Source organism: Theropithecus gelada, chromosome 6 (genome assembly GCF_003255815.1).
Source record: "Theropithecus gelada isolate Dixy chromosome 6, Tgel_1.0, whole genome shotgun sequence".
NCBI classification, from domain to species: Eukaryota; Metazoa; Chordata; class Mammalia; order Primates; family Cercopithecidae; genus Theropithecus; species Theropithecus gelada.
In genome coordinates, this window is record NC_037673.1 from 174,682,428 (window position 1) to 174,705,595 (window position 23,168).

The 23,168-nt window shown below is 48.5% G+C and overlaps 1 protein-coding gene across 1 annotated transcript in view; it reads right to left on the bottom strand.

The window, feature by feature from the left end:
• The window catches only part of COL23A1 (collagen type XXIII alpha 1 chain), a 358,464-nt gene extending 344,498 nt beyond the window's left edge, over positions 1-13,966 (bottom strand). Inside the window, exon 1 of the mRNA XM_025388238.1 lies at positions 13,382-13,966. Coding sequence (XP_025244023.1) covers positions 13,382-13,675 — 294 coding nt within the window. The 5' untranslated portion in view covers positions 13,676-13,966. The remainder of the gene's footprint in view (positions 1-13,381) is intronic.
• Positions 13,967-23,168: the final 9,202 nt, after the last annotated feature.

The window sequence follows — 23,168 nt, forward strand, 5'->3', positions numbered from 1 at the left end:
TGGGAGCTCCGACTTACAGCCGTTGGGGGTGATTTTACGAGGGTAGTTTTTTCAAGCGAAGTTCAGTTCCCTAAAGCATACTGGCTGAAAAAGTCTTGCCCTCCTGCCCAATAGCCCACTGGCGTTCCCATTCATTATTTTTCTTTCTTTTCTTTTTCTTTTTTTTTTTTTTTGAGACGGAGTCTCGCTCTGTCACCCCAGACTGGAGTCCAGTGGCGCAATGTTGCCTCACTGCAACCTCTGCCTCCCAGGTTCAACCTATTCTCCTGCCTAAGCCTCCCAAGTAGCTGGGATTACTAGCACCTGCCACCACGCCCGGCTAATTTTTGTATTTTTAGTAGAGACGGGGTTTCGCCGTACTGGCCAGGCTGGTCTCGAACTCCTCACTCCACCCGCCTCGGCCTCCCAAAGTGCTGGGATTACAAGCGTGAGCCACCGCGCCCGGCCTCATTAGTTTTCAAAGACACACACGGCCGCTCAGAACCCGCCCTCCGGGGTTCGCCACCCTGGGCTGGCACAGAGACCCATCCAGGCGCGGGGTCGGGGAGGGCCCTGGGCTGTTCCTGATCCTCGAACCCTCTCCTCACCGCAGCCGCCGTCCCCTCCCCGGGCCCCGCGCGCCAGGCCCTGCTAAAACCCCAGCGGGTCTCCCGCTACCGCCGCGCCGGCCTCTGGGTCCCGTCCTCGGAGGCGCCGGGCCTCTGGGCAGCGCCGCCCTCCCCGCGTGGGCACCGCAGGCGGCCTGGGTGCGGCCTCGGGCTGGGCGAGCAGCGTGGCGCCGGCCGCTCTGCAGGGTCAGCCCCGCGGGGATTTGTTCCCCGCGGCCCCCGGGCCCCGCGCAGCCGAGGGAGCGGCCCTTCCCGCAGCCTCCCCGAGCCGTCCCGCTTCCGCCCGCGGACTCCCCGCCGGGGTCTTCCTGTCGCCGTCGGCGCCTCCCCGCCCTGTGGGCCGAGGCCCCGGCGCCCCCGCTCAGCCCCGCTCAGCCCCGCTCCCAAGGCGGGTCCCTGCTCTGCCGTCCCGGGGCCCTCGTCCTGGCGGGGCCTGGTTCTTCCCGAGCCCTCCCTGCGGCGGGTGGTCCCAGCGCGCTGGCCGCGTCTGCTCCTCCGGGGGCGCCGGGACACCCGCCCTGTCGGATTAGGGCACCCCCCCCCCCCAACGACCCGCGCCTCCTTACAGGCCCCGTTTCCGCGGGCGGCCGCATCCGGAGGCCCAGGGGCGAGGCCTTCGCCACGTGAAGGGGGCACACGGTTAGGCCTTGACACCGCCCCTCGGCGCGGAGCTGTAGGGGAAGCTCAGGCGCCCACCGAGGGCAGGGCCCGGGGACCCGCTAGGGCTTTCAGCAGGGCCTGGTGCGCGGGGCCTGGAGGAGACCTGGGAACAGACCAGGGCCCTCCCCGAACCCGCGCCCGCACCCCCAGCTCAGCCCCCAGCCTGGGTGGGGTCTCTGTGCCAGCCCAGACCCCAGTGAGTGCCAAGGGGGCGCCTCCGGCCGCGCTGCGACCCCGCGGGGCAGCCCCGGAAGGGCCATTGCTCCGTCCTCACTTAGACGAGCGAGGTGGATTCCGCCAGCCCCTTTCCAGAAGAGGAAGCCGAGGTTCGGAAAAGTCAACCAAGTTGTCCCAGGACGCTGGCGGGTTCAGAGGCAGCTCTGGACTCAGACCCAGGTCTCCCAATTCTAAAGCCCACTGCATGAGCCGTCAGGGCCCAGCTACAGGATCTTTTGGGGAAACTTGGAAGGGATAACTTCCACGGTGAGGCGATAAGGTCAGGCTGGTCCCATCTGGTACCTTATAAAGTCTCTCACTTTACAAGTGAGATGCCTGTACAGCGCCCACACAGCATGCACACACATGCACATACACACACATGCACACGCATGCACATGCACACACATGCACACGCACACACCCACATGCATGCACAGGCATATTTATATGCATATGCATACATGCACACATGTGCACACATACACCCATGTATACACACATGCACACATGCATACGCCTGGCACGTGCACACACACCCATGTACACAGACACGCATGCATACTCCGGGCACACACATACACACTTCCACCCTCACACTAGCTTACGCTCACACACACTCTAGTCCCCTTGACATCACGGGAATCTTCCCTTCTTGACTGCACCACAACCCTGGTCTGCAAACAAGATGCTGTAGGAGGTAACAGCCCAAGCATCACACAAAAAGGCGCAGTTAAAGCACAGTTAAATCAACGAACAGATCCTGCATTTTTTGTGTGATGTTCTTCCCAGGAGACCCAAAGTTGAGTAGATTTAAACTTTTTCAAGTACTACATTCTAATTGCTTTATGCTTTGTTTCACAACTCAGAGTTGGAAACAAATTCCATTTCAGAAGTTGCCATTACCCATCTGCAAGCACCGCCTTCCCTCCCCGCCCCCAAATTCCGTGGCTACATCAGGAGAATAGATTTTCTCATTTACCAATGTGAAGCGAAGCAGATGTGTTGAAGCCTCTAGCTCACAGGTTAACCATGAGCATTCCGCCGTGTTGCTGCCATACTGCATGATTACAAAAACAGACTATCCTTTTTTTTTTTTTTTTTGAGACAGAGGACTCTCTTAAAGCAAATTGATGAGGTGTTTGTGTGCCCTTTCACAATGACAAATCCATAAACTTATTTTCATGAATAATTTTATTTTTATTTTGGTCATAATTATGACTTTTTTAAATTAATGGGAAGTCTCAGTCTGCTCAAATGGTAAACCAAAAAATGGGGTCATGAGGTTAATTCAGTCTTTGCATTTCTTCAACAACCAACTCACATTTCTCTGCTCCTTGCCTCAGAGGCTGGACATGTGCTAACAGCTTTTTTGCTTCTGTATGTCCTTAACAGGATGGCAGAATCCCAGTGTTAAAAGAATCTTAAGGTCAGCCATGTCGCCATGGGACCTCCTGTGATTAGCAAACAGATGTAGACATTCCTTCCAGATTCAGTCAAAGAAGAAGTTCTAACAACAGCAGCCATGTTCAGGGTGTGCACGATAGGCTGAGCGCTTGGGATACATCCCCTTAATTCTCACAGAAACTTTGTGAGACAAGTACTATAATCCCTGTTTAATAGATGGGCGAACTGAGCTTTGGAAAAACACTAATTTACCCGAGGTCACACAGCTGGAAAATAGCAGTGCTGGGATGCGAACCTGGGTGTCCTCAAGGCTGAAGTCTTGTTTGTTTGTTTGTTTGAGACCGAGTCTTGCTCTGTTGTCCAGGCTAGAGTGCGGTGACGAGATCTCAGGTCACTGCAACCTCTGCCTCCCGGGTTCAAGAGATTCTCCTGCCTCAGCTTCCCAAGTAGCTGGGATTACAGACAGCCACTACCGCACACGGCTAATTTTTGTACTTTTAGGAGAGACACCATGTTTGCCAGGCTGGTCTCAAACTCTTGACCTTGTGATCCACCCGCCTCAGCCTCCCAAAGTGCTGGGATTACAGGTGTGAGCCACCGCGCCTGGCCAAGGCTGAAGTGTTCCCTGCCACTCCACGCATCCGTCACTTACAGATGTCTGCCAGGATGTCCACACTCGCAGAAAAAGCTGCTGCTCAAAGTGAAATCATTGTTTCCACCAGGTCTGCCATGAGGCTGTGGAAAGGGCTGGGGATTAGGAGTGAGGTTACTGGGTCACCTAGGTTCAGGTGCCCACTGCCACCAGGGGCCAATCGCTGCTCCTCTCTGGAAGGCTGGATCCCATCTTACCCACGGCAGAGCAGCTGTAGAGAGAGGAGGCTGTTAAGAAACTTAAAGGACATGAGGCCGGGCATGGTGGCTCACGCCTGTAATCCCAGCACTTTGGGAGGCCAAGGCGGGTGGATCATTTGAGATCAGGAGTTAGAGAACAGTCTGGCCAACATGGTGAAACTCCATCTCTACTAAAAATACAAAAATTAGCCAGGTGTGATGGTGCATGCCTGTAATCCCAGCTGCTCCAGAGGCTGAGGCAGTAGAATCACATGAACATGGGAGGCGGAGGCTACAGTGAGCTGAGATCGTACCATTGTACTCCAGCCTGGGTGACAGACTGAGACTCCATCTCAAAAAACAAACAGACAAAAAAAGAAACTAGAGGACATGTGAATCCTCTGCCCAGGGCGCACATGGGACGCACGTGGGACGCACACAGCTGTTTGTCCTACAGCCTCTAGGAGTACGCCGACCCGTGACTTTCAGAGGCCATCTGCAAACTTATTTTTTTCTCCCAAAGGTTTGTGCTTAGTCCTGAAATATGTTTCTGGACATGATGAAGGGATGTTCTCTGAGTGCCTATGTCAACACTTAAAGATTAATACTGATTCAACTCATGATGAAAATTGCATGAGGGAGAAAGCTGGAGGTGGTGTGTGGTCTCTGGAGAATTTTCCCAAACTGAATTACATTCGTTCACATAATGAGAAGTCACAGTGAGGACCAAGCGCAGTGCCTGGCACCACTAAATGCTGCTCAAGAAAGGTTTCTGGCTGGGTGTGGTGGCTCATGCCTGTAATCTCAACACTTTGGAAGGCCAAGGTGGGAGGGCTGCTTGAGGCCAGCAGTTAAAGACCAGCCTGGTCAACATAGTAAGACAAAAACTTTACAAATTAGCCAGCTGTGGTGGTGCTCACCTGTAGTCCCAGCTACTCAGGAGGCTGAGACGGAAGGATCACCTGAGTCCAGGAGCAGCCGAGGCTGCAGTGAGCCATCATCACACCACTGCACACCTGCCTGTGACACAGCGAGACTCTATCTCAAAAAGAAAGAAAGAACGTTTCCACACCAAACCGATACAGGGGCCTAACTCTGCAATGAACCTTCAAACTTTTTCCGTAACTTATTTTAAGGCTTTCTTTGTTAACAATTGCTTTATGCTTTCGACAACAATGATAAATCCAACTGAAATTAAAAATTCACCTAAAAGATATATTGAATCCATGTTGCTCACTGTAAAACTTGAAGCACAATTTCATAATGGTCCCACAGGTTCTGAACACCACAGAAGGAGAAACCTGTCTGTCTCAAACTCAGTTGTTCTAAAATTAAAACAAGGCTGGGCGAGGTGGCTCATGCCTGTAATCCCAGCACTTTGGGAGGCCAAGGCAGGCAAATCACCTGAGGTCAGGAGTTCGAGACAAGCCTGACCAACATGGTGAAACCCCAACTCTACTAAAAATACAAAAATTAGCTGGGCATGGTTGTAGGCGCCTGTAATTCCAGCTACTTGGGAGGCTGAGGCAGGAGAATCGCTTGAACCCAGGAAACGGAGGTTGCAGTGAGCCACGATCATGCCACTGCACTCCAGGCTGGGTGACAGAGTGAGATTCCATCTCAAAAAAAAAAAAAAACAAAAAAAAACAAAAAAACTGAAACGAAAAAGCCCGAAAGACATCCTTCTGTATCCAGTTACTCCACATCCCAAAGAATAACAGAAGAAAGAAACTTTCCCCTCAAAACCACCAATTGTACCATTATCTGCACTAACAAAAATAGGGGGAGGCTGTATGCCATGTTGATAGTAGGATGCAGATTTTGTTGATGGGATAGACAAGATTTTCTTGATGGGCTATACGATACAGTCATCAAACATGACCCTAAAGATGATGTACAGTTTACTGTGGTTAAAATTAGGTGAGCAAATACCTGTCCACAGGATGGATGAGAAAGGATTATGCCGGAAGTTAAACAGCCCTTGGTTTAGGATGGTAAGATTATTCAGTAACATTCATCATGCTAAATCAAGATATAGCTTGGTTTTTTTTTAAAAAAAGGGGGGGCAGGGGAACAAGTACAGTAGCTCAGGTCTATAATCCCAGCATTTTGGGAGGCTGAGGCAGGAAGATTGTTTGAGGCCAGGAGTCCAAGACCGCCGTGAGCTATGATTACAGCACTGCACTCCAGCCTGGGAGACAGGATGAGACTCTGTCTCAAAAAAAAAAAAAAAAGGGGAGGAGAGAGAAGGATGGAAGGATGGAAGGATGGGCAAGCCATCATGCCATTTCCCGACCTGAGAGTCTAGGTAAAGGAGGGAGCCACAGCTCCGCGGCAGCAGGAGCCGGAGCACTGATGGGCATGTCAAGGGGCAAGAATACAATGTGCAGCTCCCTGGAGGAGGGCTCTGGGAAAGATCTCCACCTCCCAACACCCTCCACTGCCCCAGGGAGGGGCTCAGAATTATTTCGAGGGGGGGGAGCAACCTAGAAATCTGTGGGGCAGAGAGGGCTCCTCTGAAGACGCAGGATCACATCCACACTTCGCGAGGCCCTGAAAGCACAGGACGGCGGGGCACAGGGCTCACAGTGCACCCCTGGCTGCGCCAGCCCCACCTCACAGCCAGAGAACTGAGGCTCGGAGAGGCCCCCAGGCTCCTTGTCTACAGCCTTCCCCTCCAGCCCTCAGCATTTTCCTCTTCTAGACTCAGCCCTCCAAAAGCAACAAGCAAGGCGTGACAACCCCCAAGCTACACGCACCTCAGCACTCCAGGTCCTGAGGACTTGGGGCACTCCCCAGACTCCCCAACCAGGCCAGAGACATCCTCTGAGAACACTCCCCATGAGAATATTCCCCAGGAAGCTGATGAAAGTGGGCAGAGGAACAGGGACCTGGGAGCAGGTGGCCTGACCTGGGCACACCCACACCGTCCCAGACTGAGTGCCAAACCCGCACACAGGGTTCGCGGACATTAGTCCTCTTCACTCCCTTCTTCCAAGCCACCCTGCAAACCTAAGGGAGCCCAGGCCTGGCCCTGCGTGCTCTTCCACCTCTGTGACATTTCTGCCCCTGTAAAACAACGGCAGTAACCTCTGTCTGTACATCTCATGAGGCTGTTGTGGACAATTTTTAGGATCTGAAGTAACTTGTAAAGCTCACATTTTGTAAGCACAGTATATACAGAGAAACACAGATTTCAATACTGGCACAGATAAACCCAAATTTATCAATGTACATAAACCTCTACAGAACAAGCACCCACTGGCCACCCACTGGATCAAAAATCCTTTCATTGAGTTTCATGCCATCGAGGTGGAATTTCCCTAGAACACAGCTCCAGCTTACAGCCCAAGCTTCTCACCCTATTCCTTGGATGGCCACCTACTGGTTTCACCGGCCCCATGTCCTCTCCCCCTTCTTCTAGTAACAACACTCCAAACTGTCCTTTGGGATCAGCTTTCGCTTCTTGGTCCCTAGAGCTCCAGTGGGGTTGATCGTGCACACACATGAACACACACACAGAGACACAACTGAGCCTGGCCCATCGGAGAGGCTACCCTGCAGGTCTCAGTGACCAGGACAGGTAATCCGCATGGTTAGATGCAGGCCGTCTGTATTGATACATGCAGGCAATCCACATGGGTCCATCAGACGGAATTAGGGAATTTCTGCTGGGACTGTTGGAAAACAGAAACTAACACTAAGGATGTGAATCTGGAGCTGCTGGAAGCATCCCTGGCACTTTACAGGGAGAGCGGGGGCATCCTTGAGAAATATGGAGCCAAGAGGAAGAAACAAAATCCAGGCACCTGGAGCCGTGCCTACACAGACAGTAGCCTGGACTTCTCTGTTACTCAAGCTAATTAATCTCCCCCCCGCCGCTTTTTCGCCCTATTTTTATTTGTTGTTGAAACAGCCTCAGTCTGTCACCCAGGCTGGAGTGCAGTGGCACAATCATGGCTCACTGCAACCTCAAACACCTGGGCTCGAGCAATCCTCACCCCTCAGTGTCTTGAGTAGCTGGAACTACAGGCTTGTACCACCATGCACAGCTAATTATTGTTATTATTTGAGATGTACTCACCCAGGTTAGAATACAGTGCCATGATCTTGGCTCACTGCAACCTCCGCCTGCTGGATTCAAGTGATTCTCATGCCTCAGCCTCCCAAGTAGCGTGGATTACAGACACGTGTCACCACGCCCGGCTAACTTTTGTATTTTTAGTAGAGACAGGGTTTCACCATGTTGTCCAGGCTGGTCTCAAACTCCTGACCTCAAATGATCCACCCACCTTGGCCTCCCAAAGTGCTGGGATTACAGGTGTGAGCCACTGCGTTTGGCCACACACACACCTACAAATAAATACATACAAATATATATATATATATATATGGGTGGCTTTTTTTTTTTAATAGAGACGAGGTCTTGCTATATCATCCAAGCTGATCTTGAACTCCTGGGCTCAAGTTACCCACCCACCCTGGTCCCCCAAAGCACTGAGATTACAGGTGTGAGCCACCGCGCCCCAGCCTGAATTCTTTTAAATTGAAGCTGCACCATCTTGGAGTTGTGTCACATTGCTATTTGAGGGTAAAAGGATCCAAAGGGGTCTAGAAAGGTTGAAGTTAATGGGATGCTCCTTGGTGAGGGAAGGAGAGACAGACTGCTCTGGCAACCATGACTCTAACTCTAACTGCACCCACTCTGGAAGGGGATTTGGAGGCCACAGTCAGATATGGCTGCTAAGAAAGCCAAGGAGCTGGGGGAAAGGCAGGACAGGAGTGGGTAACAGAGCTTCCCAGACACACCAAGTGGGTGCAGGTGCACCGTATGTGGTCTCTGGGTAGACTGACTGCCTTGGTGCTTGGGGGCTGGGGAGTGGCTGGTCACCCTCAGCCTAGTGTCCTCTTCCCTTCCTGCAGTGACGGGAAGTGCTACTGTTCTTTGCATGTGCTGTGATCTGGGAAAGCTGGCAAGCAACGTCCTAGAGTGCCACCCTCAGTCACTCACTTCGGGGGCAGAACAGCATCCGCTCAAGGGTTTAAGGCCAAAGACTGCAAAGAATGGGACTGTGCCAGAGAGAATCCCAAACCCATCAACCTTCCCTTCCTTCAGCAGTGGCTGGGAGCACAGCTGGACAGCAGAGCCCCAAAGGAGACAGAAATTTTGTGGTTGAAGAATGTTCCCAAAGTGTGGGGCTTGGGAAACACCAAAGTGGAAGGAAGGTCCAGTTATGAAAACTGAGGCGGGCCAGTGGATGACTGAACCCCCACTCTGCCCCATCCTCCTCTGGGGTGACAGCAGAAACATTCCACGGCCTCAGCAGACACTGGGGTAACACTCCACGACTGACCCTGGGGTAACACTTGTGGCCCCGGCTGACTCTAGGGTAACACTCCGTGGCCTGATTATGTGGGGGTAACACCCCACAGCCCTGGATGACACTGGAGTCACATTCCACGTCCCTGGTTGATGCTAGGGTAATGCTCTACAGCACTGGCTGACTCTGTTGGTTGCTCCCCAGTAGCCATGCCCAGTCTTCCTACCAAAGCCTCGATTCTGTTCCAGTGGCAATATGCCCAGCCTCAGGGGATGAATCAAGATTAGCCAAAGCCTCCTATGGCAATCGCATTACCCTTGCCAGCGACAGGGGGATGGTGACCCTGTGACCTAGCTCTGGCTAGTGGCTATAAGACGCTGAAAGCTGGGAAAGTTTTCCCCTGAACTGAAACTAAAGAGACAACCTCTCAAGAAGACCACTCTTTTCCCTGCGCCTTCCCTTCTACCCAGGCTACTCCTGGGTGAAGACACAGGTTCGCAACTGCAGCAGCCATCTTGTGACCACGAGGAAAGGACAAGAGAATGGCAGACACTGAGTGGTACCCAGTTGTGGCCAAGTTGCTGACAAACCCAGGATGTGCCGACCGTCTTCCAGGCTTCTCTTGTAGTGTATGGTAAGTAAGGACACTCGGGTATTCTGTTACTCGCCATCAAAAGCATATTTACCATCCTGTACTTTTCCTATATGTTATCATATTTGCATACAGAGGAGTTGTGAGCACACCATCAGAGGAGAGGCAGTGGAAGAGGTTGGATGACAGAGCTGGTAAATGGTGGGACCAGGCCTCAAACTCTCTTCTGCTGATAGGAAGCCTCAGGTACCTCTGCCCCCGGGGAAAAATTCCTTCAGCCTACAGATTCCCCATCTCAGGGCCAGGCCTCAAACCTTCAAAGCCAATGTGGAAAAGTCCAATCCAAAATGACAAAATAGATCTGTGAAAGGAATGCCCCGATCCTTGGCTCATTCTAAATATGCTGCTATTATTATAAAGCTCTCCCAAACTGTTGCAAGAAAAAAAAAAAAAAAAAAAAAAAAAAAAACAAGAAAAGAGAGAGAAAGTGAGCATGCCAGGAAGTCATTGAAAGGAAACTTTTTTTTGTTGTTTTGGGAGCCAGGAAATGTCAAGGAAACAAATGCAGCTATGATTTACACTGCATCTCCAGTTGTGCCATGGGATTCAAAAATAGGCATCTTAATTAAAACTGACAGCAGAGAGCAGCTCTGACAAGTAGACAAACCACAAAAGAGGCTGAAAAATCTCCATTTGACTCTGGGTTGACAGTATTTAACCAATACATAGAGTTGATAAGAGAGAAGGAAAATGTGTAAACTTTACTCCCAGTCTCCGGGCTTTTCTTGTTTTCAAACTGATTGGTCTGGACAATGGAAGGCCAACAGCCAACAATAAATCCATTGTAAGCTGGCATGGTCTCCTCTGAATACAACTAAATATTTCTTTAATCCTTGCATTACATTTTTTACTGTATTATGAAAGCCATGTATTCTAAAGTTTTAAGCTTTTATAACATTGTAACTATAGGTATGAGATGGGAGGATTGATTACTTAGGCAACCTATTTAAAGCACTTTAAGAGGAAAATATTAGATTTTTTTTTTGCATGAATATTTTCACATCATACTGAAGATACGATCGTTCATGGCTCTTACTCAGAAATCTTGTTTATCTCTTCCTTTGTGTGCCATGGGAAGGGTCTTTAATGATTATGAGTTGACATGAATATTCCTTTCTTGTAGCTTCTGTATCTTCATTATCAGGCACATCAGCCAGTCCCAGAAAAAGTTATTTCACAGTTCTGTTCCCAAGGGAACAACGACGGTGGGTCCCACATTAACAGTGGCTTTTGTTGGCTTTTTTCCCCTGACATTAAAGCCATGTATGGTTGGCAAGGATGTCTTTTCTTTTAATTTGGAAATGGTTTCTGCCTCTGGTTCTCTGGAAACAAGTTTGTTAGTAGGACAAGCTGCCCGCACACTCACATACACAACTACTTCAGCGCAGGCTTAAAAAGGGCTTCACTGAGAACAAATCAGAACTGAAAAACAGCTTCAAGTACAAATGTTCTTTTCTTCTGAGATTTTCAGTTCAACATTTGGCCTTCATATCTAACGGCTTGAAAAAGTATCTATACATCTAATTAGAGTCAATTACTCACTCCCCGTATGTGCCTCCCACGGTGGTCTCCTCCCAGCCAAGGAACTCATTGTCACCGGCCAGGCTGTGGACATTTCCCATCCAGTAACATTTACAAGAAGAATAGCTCCTAGCAGAAACAGACTGGTACCCCTAGGAGAGAGAAGCTGTCTCACAGGGGGCACCCAAACAACCAGAAGTTTGACCCCAACTGCATTCATACTGCACCATCTCTGACTCTCCACTGGTGGGAAAACCCAACCAGTTTACACTCCCAGCATAGCATGTGCCTCAGCTACCCAGCTGGGATTAGGGAGTAGGACCATGTGTGAATGGCACAGCAAGTTCTCCAGAATCCAGGGTTCCCTAGATTCTAAATTTTTCTTTTGCCTTTCTAATCAAGAAAAGAGAGACAGAGAGAGAGAGAGAGAGAGAGAGAGAACACACACCCAGTCCAATAACTCATTGTTCACGCAGTATAGTTCACCCAGGTAAAATTCAGTGCTGCTGGGGGCAGCCTGGGAGAGCAACTGCACAGTCTCTGCCAGCTGAAGTTCAGGACTTCAGAATCAACACTTCCCAGCAGCGGCTGCTGGCCCAGGATGCCCCTCCCTCCTAAAACAGACACAATTTGTAGTTCCTTGTAAAATGGTTGTATCAGGACTTCTGATTTACTCAATCAGGGCTTGCGGTTTATTTTTAGCAAATAAGAGAGGCCTCCTATGAGAAAGAGCAGCCGCACTTATAGCGCTAACAGGTAGAAACTTGACTGGCCCTCCATAAATCAGTTCAACACCCTGGTCTCCAGGGATTTGCCAAAAGATAATGGGCGGCAGTTATGAAACCATCGCCAGGAGCTGCCAGCAGGGCTGAGAGAGTTCTGAAGCCTGCAGGCCCTTGCAAGCGGAAAAGAGGAAATCATTTCGTGAAGCAGCAATTTTACCCAGAACCCAGCGAGATGTGATCCTAGCTGAAATTAAAGTGACTAGGAAACAGGTGGGGTGAACAAGGAGGTGTGGCACACCTTCTTCCACTCTCCTTCAGAGTCCAAAGGAACGCAACATTGGAAACACAGCTGGACACACTAATAAAGATCCCAGCTGGGCAGAGTCTAGGGAATTCGGGGTGAACAAGCCAGTCCTTCCTGTCCTCCACCTTGAAACCCTGCCTGTTTTCACACAGCAATTGAGGACGCCCCCTTGGGCAGTGACTTTGGGGTCTGGGACAGCCATCTATCCCAGGAGGAGGAGGAAGGCTTGGCAGGGGAGGCTCTGGCCAGACCACCAGGGCCTGTCCAGTTTTGTGGGGAGGGGAACGGCCGCACAAAAAATGGAGGCTTTGACCAACACGTTGGGTGAGGGCTTTGAGGACCCAATGTGGCCCTTTCTTTGAAGACACACAGCAGCAATCTTAACCCTTAGAAGTGTCACAGAGCTTCATATGAGCCTTCAAGTAAGCTGTGGAAGTCGCGATTCCAGGTAAGGGACGGGAAACTCGGGATGTCCTGAGAGCCCATACCCCAGATGGCACCGCCTGATGCAGGTCCTCTACCCCCGACTGTTTCTCCTTCCCCTCATCCTACTAGCTCATGTGGTGTCCCCACCCCCATTCCCGAGGCCTCAGAGCGCTGGTGATGGCTCAGCCTTGGGGCCTGAGCTGCTGGAGACACACCCGAGCAAGGCGGGGCCCAGCCCTTGAGCCTGTCTGAGGCTTTCCTCTGCTGTGACCACCGCCTCCCCAGGTGTATCCAAGCTGGTTAGGAACAGTAGGTGCTACTGGTCACAGCCACCAGACACTTCCCACAAGCCTCATCTTTATCCCCGACGCCGGCCGCCGGCGGGAAGCGGCGTGTCCGAGCGCACACCCCGTGGAAACTGACCCTAGGTCTGTTATTCCAAAGTCCCTAGTCCCTCCTTCCCTTTTCCCGCGGCCGCCTGCCTGGCCCGGGACCCTGAGGCCGGAGCGGAGACCGCAAAACCCCCTGGGGCCGGCACCCCCCGCCTCCGCCTTGGCGCAGACGCGCCCGTCTCTGGGATGGCCCCGAGCACACGCAGCCGGCGGGCAACCCTCCTCCCAGAGACCCGCACGCTGCCCCGGCCCCCAGCGTTCCGCCACCCTCAGCCCGACAGACCCGGGTCCGCCCCGGCCTCGCGCCCCGACGCTCACCTCCCGCAGCAGGCGCTCCAGGTGCGGCTCGGCCCAGGCGTCCAGGGCGCCGGGCGGCCCCGCGCGCCGCAGCAGCTCCCGCTCCTCCTCGAGCGCCGCCACCCGGCCCTGCAGCGCGGCTGCCTGGACACCCAGCAGCAGGCAGGCAGCCGCCGAGCCCACGGAGAGCAGCAGGCACAGCGCGCTCACCGCCCGGGACCCGGCCGGCGTTGCCGAGCGCCCTCCGCCGCCGCCGCCCGAAGCATTGCCCTTCCCCGCGTCGCCGCCGCCACCGGCGCGCTCGCCTGGGCCCATGGCGCGTTTGTCGCGCGTGGACTCTCCGAGGGGGCGGTGCTGAGCTGGGGTAGAGGCTGAGTGCAAGAGAAGCAGGCGGGACAGCCCAAGGCACGAGGTCCGCGGGCGCGGGGCTTAGCCTCCGGGTAGCAGCGGATCGCCGCGCACGCCCCCTTCGCAGCCGCCAGCTCCTCCGCAGCAGCCACTTTGGGCAGTTTCCTCTATGCAAATAGACCCTGCCAGAAAAGGAGCGGGGACCCACCCAGGGGAGGAGCGGCCGGGCTGGCCCCGCGCGGCGAGGGGGAGGGGGCGGTCTGCGCCAGGCTGATCCCACGCGCAGCGCGCCCCTCTGCCCTCACCTGCCCGGGGCCCGGCACCCGCCCCCGCGCGCACCTCTGAAGCTTCCCCAGCGCAAGTCCGCACTGCGGCCCCCAGAGGTCGGAGGGGCGCTCAGCGACACCGCGCGCCTTCTGCAGCCCACCCGAGGCTGGAGCACCCACCACTCGTGCCATAGCGCATTACTCTAAACTTGTGAATTAACCTTTCTGACACTTGTAAAAGTTCAAAACTTCAAATCCTGTGGGAAAACTTAGTGGGTCTGTCCTAGGCGGTGGATTAGCGCCGCTTGGTGGCGGAAAGCGACCTCTGCGCACTCACATTCGGAGAGGCAGGGTCGAGATTGCGCCAAATAGAAGAAATACGCCTCTTAGAATCTTCTCACGGGTTCTTACCTGCCGGACTTAGGTGCGGGAAACAAAAATGATAAGACTGTTTCTGGCCTAGAGAGGGCTTTTGAGAAAACTGAGACTATAACGAATGGGAAAGATTGAGAAAATGAACTCCAAGTCTTGTTGAACTGATGACTTAATTCTGTATTAGACGCACAACTTGGCCAAAAATTATGATCTAGTACGCGCCACCCTTAACCTGTACTGCGATTCTGCTGAAAATTTAAATCACAGGGCTGAGGCAAGAAGGCTCTGGCGTACAGCCTGGGTCCAGAGAACAGGAGAGGCACTAACAAGTCTTGGCAGGAAAGGGAAGAACTGCTGGAAGTCAGGCTGAGTTCAGATTCCTACCAGGCATATTCATGTCCTAAATGGGTCCCAGGTAACTCTTCCGCTAACTCCTGTAATATCTAAATAAAAACAACAAACCAGTAGCTCAGATCTTTGTGATTTGATAACTCCACAACCATTTTTTTTTTTTTTTTTTTTGGAAAAATACGTTATATCCATCTTCCCTGTCACTCTGTGGATATCTTCCGGTTGTCTAATTTCTGTGGATACTCACCGTTTAGAACTGTTGAGAGTCTCTGGCTAACATGTTCCTTCTCCTTCCCTTAATTCAGAGGGGAACCCCTGAGATGGCCGGGGGTTATGGTTATACAGCGATAATCTTGGCTCTGTGCTAAAGTCTAGTGTATACTCAATAGAATTAAAAGTACTTGTGCTAAGCAAACTTGACACTCTACTCTGAAAAGAGGTCAACACCCTCTTGCAAGTCAGCACTACATTTCTTACAGACATATAGGTAAACTGCACACCACCTATGTTAATGTTACTGCGTGTATTGTTTGCCATGTTCCAGAAGCTTCTGGGTATTGAAAAAGCCAAGCTCGGCCGGGCGCGGTGGCTCAAGCCTGTAATCCCAGCACTTTCGGAGGCCGAGATGGGCGGATCACGAGGTCAGGAGATCGAGACCATCCTGGCTAACACGGTGAAACCCCGTCTCTACTAAGAAATACAAAAAAAAATAGCCGGGCGAGGTGGCAGCGCCTGTAGTCCCAGCTACTCGGGAGGCTGAGGCAGGAGAATGGCGTGAACCCGGGAGGCGGAGCTTGCAGTGAGCTGAGATCCGGCCACTGCACTCCAGCCTGGGCGACAGCGCGAGACTCCGTCTCAAAAAAAAAAAAAAGAAAAAGCCAAGCTCACTGGCCCTTTGGGCCTCTGCCCTTGCCTACCACCTCACTACCTGCATTCCTGCTCTCAGATCGTTGAACAGCAAGCCCCTCCTCATCCTCCAGGTTAAGGTCCTCAACCTCACTGCTTCTAAAAGACCTTCCCAGACTGCCCAATTTAAGGTGGCCCACAGGATTAATCAGGGAATTGGGGCAGCCGAATTAAGATGGAAATGCTGTCTACAACTCATTCTAAAAGGCAAAAAAGAAAATGACTTACTTGTGTCTATTGAGGTCCTGGAAGAATAGATGGCATCCTCAGAGAGGGTGACTCAAGACAGCCTGGATGTAAAGCCACTTCACAAAGTGGAGATCAGAGGGGCCAGCAGGGGAGGCCGAAGCAGCACTCTGTGGGTATTGACAGTGGGAGGCCATTAGCATCCCTAACTGGGAATCCTGGGGAACTGGGAGCTATAGAAGAGGGCTGCTCCACAGCACCTGTGGCCCTTGGTTAAGGGCACAGCCTCTGCAAAGCCATGGCTTGGAAGGGAGGGAGCTCATGGAATAAATACTGAACTGCTCTCTCCTGCTCTCTGATCTACTGGGGCCTTCCAATGACCAAACCTCCAGGGCCCAGGGCCAGCCTCCTAAAGGGCAGAGAGCAGAGGCAGAAGGGTGAAGGGCAGATCTTGAGGGGGAATAAAAGAATTTCTGCTAACCTATCGTGTGAAGCATCACCTAACAGGTGGATAGCACTTACATCAATCCCACTACCGAATGCCTATGAATGGCTAACCTGTCAGCAAGACTAAACAAGGTACTCCTCAGGGAGACTAACTGGCCACCTGGTGGCAAACCAACTACTTCGGATTCCCTCCTTCCTGGAAGGGCCGGTGGTTTGCTCCTCACAGGGATAGCACCAGGTGTGGGCTTGTCTTTCCTGCCTGCAGAGCCTCAGCCAGCATTGCTATCCTTACAGAATGCCCAACCCACAGGTACGGGATCTCACACACCACCACACCCAACCAGGGCACCAACTTTACAGTAAAGGTCTGGGGGTGAACCCATGGACCAAGGAATCCACTGGTTGTATTGCATCCTACACTGGTCAGGAGCAACCAGCCTCACAGAATACTGGAAGTGCCTTCTGAAAGCACAGATGAAGCACCAGCGCAGAGGCCACTCCCTGAAGGATTTAGTGTCATCTCTCAGGATGTAGTGCACACGTTAAATCAGGAACCTCTGTATGATGCTGTGCTCCCAGTAAGAATACGTGGGTCCACGAACCCAGGGGTAGAAGCACTAGCCCTCCCTCCCCATGACCCCATGGGGGATGTTGTGCTTGCTGTTAGAGGGTTGGAGGTCCTAGTTCTCAAAGGGGTTACATTCTTGCCAGGGCACACAGTAGGAGTTCCATTAAACTATAAGCTATGGCTGCCACCCAGGGCATTGTGAACTCTGTATATAGGGACCTGAAATCAAGAAGGCACCATTTGGCAGAGGCAGTTGACCCTAACGAGGAGGAAGAGGTAGGGCTGCTTTTATACAATGGGGGCAGGAAAGAATAGGGCGGGCACCTCATGATACACCTTTACCCCATTGCAACTGGAACAAAAATGTGTAGCAACTCTGACCTGATCATCCACAAACGCTCAGACTCTTGGAGATAAAAGGAGCATATCAAACTATTTTATAAAATTGGGATTATTTGGGTCAGATAGGGTTGACAACCCCTGAAGAAGTAATGTTAATAATGAAAAGGTTCAAATATGTTCAAACTACTGTTCAAGAAGGCATGGATATGTAATCCAGTTTACAAAAATTTTCAGCAGAAAATTGTTTAAAATTAAACCACAAGGTTTAAAGGGATAGCAAAGCGGTTTTTGTTTGTTTGTTTTGGCAATGTTATTTAAAAAAATTTTTTTAAGAAGGCAATGTCAAAAAAGGCACCAGGTTTTGATTCGATGCCTAGATTCTAGTTCTGGCTCCACTAATATCTCACCGTATAAACTGAAACAAGCTACAGACCCTCACTTTTTATTTATTTTAATTTCTTTTCTTTTTTTTTTTTAGAGGTGGGGGTCTCACTATATTGCCCAGGCTGCTCTTGAACTCCTGGGGTTGAGCAATCCTTCTGCCTCGGCCTCCCAAATGCTGGGATTACAGGTGTGAGCCACCATGCCTGGCCACCTTTTTGTTTTTAAAACAGAGATATTGACATGGACCAGATTTATTATCTTACTATTTAAAACAACTAAAAAGCCAAAAAAAAAAAAAAAAAACCTGTAAAAACAGCAGTTTTCGAGACACCAGACATCAGGCATCAAAGGCCAGTGATCCTTGGGAGATGGGAAACAAAGTGAACCCAAGGATTGCCCTGGGTTCCTACTCTGGAGAGGTTTTCCAGGACATAGTACAGGTAGAGCCAGCCGACGGTGAAGAGAGAAAGCTGAATCCAGGGAGGCCAAAGCAGTTAGAATTTGCAGAGAGGACAGGAGAGGGAGAGCTGCACAGAGAATTGGACAGCTGCACAGAGAATTAGAGATCTGCAACTGGTCCCCCAGAAGCTTTCACCCGAGGACTCATCAGCATCCACGTGAGGAAACTACCAGAGGCCAGGATGGAATAACCCAAAAGGATTAGACTCTAATAATTGGCAAACACAAACCCCACAGCTCACACAAAGCCAGGCATAGTTCTTCCTACCAACCAATGTGGAAAATCTAACTCAGAGAACATTGGGTAGAGTATTCAAAAGGTTTTTGCCTCGGTAGTGGGGAAAAAACTAGCCCTAGACTAATTGCTGCCCTGGTCCTCTCTAACAAAGCTTAAAACCCAAACCTGAAGAGATCAAACTGAATGAAATACTTAATCATGTCCCACAATGAAGCATACAGAATTTTACCCAATAAGGTAAAACAAAAGGTAAAATTACCAGTCATGCAAAGCAGCAAGAAAATATGACCCATAATAGAAGAAAATGCAATCAAAACCAATCCAGAAATGACAGAGAGAACAGAATTAGCAGTAAGCAAAGCTATTAAAAGCTGTAACTGTATTCCATATGTTCAAGGAACTAGAGGGAAGATTTAACATGTTAAGTAGAGACATGAAAGATATCTTTTAAAAAGACTTAAAATTCTAGAGATAAAATGGTAATGTTTGAGATGAAAAATACATTGGATGACATTAAAGGCAAATTAGACACTTTGGGGCAAAACATCAATGAACTTAAAAACATATCAATATAAGCAAAATGAAACAGTGAGAAAAAGACTGAAAAAAATGAAGAGTGTCAGTGATCTGTGCAATCACTTCAAGTGGCCTAATGTATGTATAACTGGAGTCCCTAGGGAAGAGGGCAGAAAAAAATGTTTGAATAATGGCTGAAAAAATTTTCCAAATTTGGTAAGAACTATAAACCCACACACATATCCAATAATTTCAAGAAACCCATACACAAGAAACATGAAGACAACCACACAAGCCACATTATAATCAAAATGCTTGAAATGAGTGAAAGAAAACAATGTAACCAGAAAAAGAGACATAAATACAGTAACAAGGATAACAGCAGATTTCTTTGTTGGAAATAATGCAACCCAGAAGATAGGTAAGCAACATCTTTTGTCAACCTAGAATTTTATACCCAGCAAAATTACCTTTCAAAAAACAAAGGCTAAAGAGAGACTCCTAGACATACAAAAGCTGAAAAAATTCATTTACCATCAGACCCACAATTTTAAAAATATTAATGGAAGTAATTCAGGCAGAAGGAAAACCATGCCAGATGGAAATACGAACTTATACAAGGACTGAACACCATAGAAAATACTAACTCTGTGGGTAAATATAGGCTTCTTTTCTTATTATTTAAATGTCTTTTAAAGATAATCAACGGTTTAAAGCAATAGATAGATAGATAGATAGATAGATAGATAGATAGATAGATAGATAGAGGGTTTTTAACATGGATGGTTTTTAACAAGGATGTACACTATAAACTCTAAAGCAACTGCTAAACACACACAAGTTACAGCTAATAAGCCAGCAAAGGAGATAAAGTGGAGTTACAGAAAAATAGTCCAAAATAAGGCAGAGAAAGAGGAAAATACTAATAAAGAACAAATGGAACAGAAAATATCAAGATGGCAGATCTAAACCAAACCACATCAATAATTACACTAAATGTAAGTGGTCCAAACATAACTAAAAGGCAGATTGTTAAATATGATAAAAAAAGCAAATCCAACTGTATACTGCCTATAAGAAACATTTTAAAGACACAAAAAATTAAAAGTACACACATAGAAAAAGTTATTGTGCTAATATTTGCACTCACTCATTTATATAATTCCTGTAGGGTAAAAAGCAAAATAACAGGAAAACAATTTGTAGGCTATAGAATACTGTATAAACCTATGGGGAATAGATCAAGAAATGGTGAAAATAATAGCTACTATTCACTAGCACTTTATGTAAATTTCAATTAATCCTCACAACCCTCAGGAAGTTAGGTGTTAGTTCAAAGATGAGGAGACTACAGAGATTATGTAACTTGTCTACATAATACAGGTGACAACAGAGTCTGAATCTAACGAACTCTGCTGACAAACCATATTGTTCTCATGTTATGTGGTTGTGAGGACACTCTAAATATTTAAATGTTTCTAGAGTAATCTGAAAAGTGTAAATAGCAAGATCTTTTAAAAGTAAACTCCCCTATCAATGAGATACTCTAAACATCATAAAGCCTTACTTTTGTCATTCTCAAGACCGTGCTTGCTCATGTTGTCTTTAGCTAGAAGTAAACCAAGAAGCTTTTGAAAACAATTTTTTTTTTGTTTTAAAAGCTCTATTTATAATGGAAAAAATTTTAAGTCACCTGGGTGGCCAGGGCAGGGGGATCTTCCAAAAATCTATTAATCTTTACTACATTTTGTTACACTGACTGCTGGCCTATGACAGTCCAGCCTCAAAGGGTATTTAATTCAGGTGTTCCCTATTAAATCTATGCCTTTTTTTTTTTTTTGAGATGGAGTTTTGCTTTTGTCACCAGGCTGGGATGCAATAGGTGCAATCTCGGCTCATTGCAACCTCCACCTCCCAGGTTCAAGCGATTCTCCTGCCTCAGTCTCCCGAGTAGCTGGGATTACAAGCAACTGCTACCATACCCGGCGAATTTTTGTATTTTTAGTAGAGACGGAGTTTTGCCATGTTGGCTAAGCTGGTCTCAAACTCTTGACCTCAAGTGATGCACCCACCTTGGCCTCCCAAAGTGTGGGGATTACAGGCGTGAGCCACCGTGCCTAGCCTCCTCAGTCTTTTAATTATATATGATTTCTCCCCGTAATTGTAACCATTAAAACCAAAAAAGGAAGGAATGTTAAAAAAAAAAATCTGGGCCGGGCGCGGTGGCTCAAGCCTGTAATCCCAGCACTTTGGGAGGCCGAGACGGGCGGATCACGAGGTCAGGAGATCGAGACCATCCTGGCTAACACGGTGAAACCCCGTCTCTACTAAAAAAAAATTACAAAAAACTAGCCGGGCGAGGTGGCGGGTGCCTGTAGTCCCAGCTACTCGGGAGGCTGAGGCAGGAGAATGGCGGGAACCCGGGAGGCGGAGCTTGCAGTGAGCTGAGATCCAGCCACTGCACTCCAGCCTGGGCGACAGAGCAAGACTCTGTCTCAAAAAAAAAAAAAAAAAAAAATCTGAATAGTGAACATACTTATTAAATACAAATTTCTCTGAAAGTTCTGCTTCTTCCAATTTCAGTCAAACGCTGTAATGAAAACTAGGTTGTTAATGGATCAAAAACAGAATTCTTGACAGTAATTTCTGGTGCCATCAAGAACAATGTGCAGTGGCTCACGCCTGTAATCCCAGCACTTTGGGAAACCAAAGCAGGTAAGATTGCCTGAGGTCCGGAGTTCAAGACCAGACTGGCCAACATGTTGAAACCCTGTCTCTACTAAAAATACAGAAATTAGCTGGAGGTAGTGGCTCACACCTGTAATCCCAGCTACTCGGGAGGCTGAGGCAAGAGAATCGCTTGAACCCAGGAGGCGGAGGTTGCAGTGAGCTGAGATCACACCATTGCACTCCAGCCTGGGCAACAAGAGCAAAACTCTGAAGATAAAACAAACAATTTAAAAAAAAAAAAAAAGTCTGGGTTTAAAACATTTATAGAAAAAGTAACTGCTACTTCCTAGTGGAACTACCAAATGCCAGGTAATCTGCTAGATGATTTTAATCACACTGTAACATGGCTATTACTTCTAAGTAACCCCAAGTAACAAAGTAAAATTACTTGGTTGAGTGTTGTCAGAGAGGATCTGGGGCTAAGGTTCTAACCATGGTGCAAAAACTCCAAGTCCTTTCAATACGCTAAACTACTACCTCAAGGAATTAGATGATAGGTAAGAAATGAAAGGCAAAAAGAGCTAAAACCTTTATATTATAGCTTCAACCTAGAGGCTATAATATAAACCTAGAGTTGAACCTTCATCCTAGGTTCAACTTTTTAAGAAAATGATATGTCACAGGTGCTGCATACTTCTCATCACCTCAGAAAGCACACCATCGGGTTATCAATCTTAGGTTGTGACTGATAATGGAGTTCAGGTATTGCCAGCCCAATCCTCCTGATAAAGTCCCCTGATTTGGTTTGGCTCCCCGTCCCCACCCAAATCTCATCTCGAAATATACTCCCCATGTGTCAAGGGAGGGAGGTCACTGGATCATGGGGGTAGTTTCCCCCATGCTCCTCTCATGATAGTGAGTTTCACAAGATGTGATGGTTTTACAAGGGTCTCCTTCCCCTTCACTTTTGTTTCTCCTGCCGCCATGTAAGATGTGCCTGCTTTCTCTTCTGCCATGATTCTAAGTTTCCTGAGGCCTCCCCAGTCAGCAAAACTGTGAGTCAATTAAACCTCCTTCCTTTATAAATTACGAATTCTCAAGTAGTATCTTTATAGCAGTGTAAAAACGGACTAATATGTCCTCCAGTGTTTACCCAATGATTCAGCATCTGATGATGATTAGGTGCCTGGATCCACTATTTGATTAAAAGTTGCAATATTGTATATTTCTCTACTGTATTTATTAGAATAAATTCTGCTTAAAAATATCATTTCATAGTCAATTTCTCTGAATCAGAACCAGAGTCCACACATGCTAGTATGTCTCAGGGCTCTTAATCATTGTATATATAGTCTCCACCTCCAACCTCATTCTACTTTTTTGGTAATAAAACTGGGTCATTTGTCTTAAAGCATTTCCCATATTCAATATTTCATCATAGTGACATTCATTCCTCTAGTCCCCTATTTTGACTGAATCCTGATTCAAACCAATCAACTATAAATGGCATTTTCTTCAGACATTCATGAAACTTTAAATATGAACCGAATATCAGATATTTTGTTAGATATGATAGTGACATGAGAAAAAACTTGTTAAAAATATTTTAGGAATTAATACCATATTATGATACCATGTCACTATTTCATAACTAAAATAAAAATAATTTATCAAACTATTTTAATAAAAATAATTAAAACTCATATTATGAGTGACATAATATGATATCCAGCATTTGTATTTAAATACAAC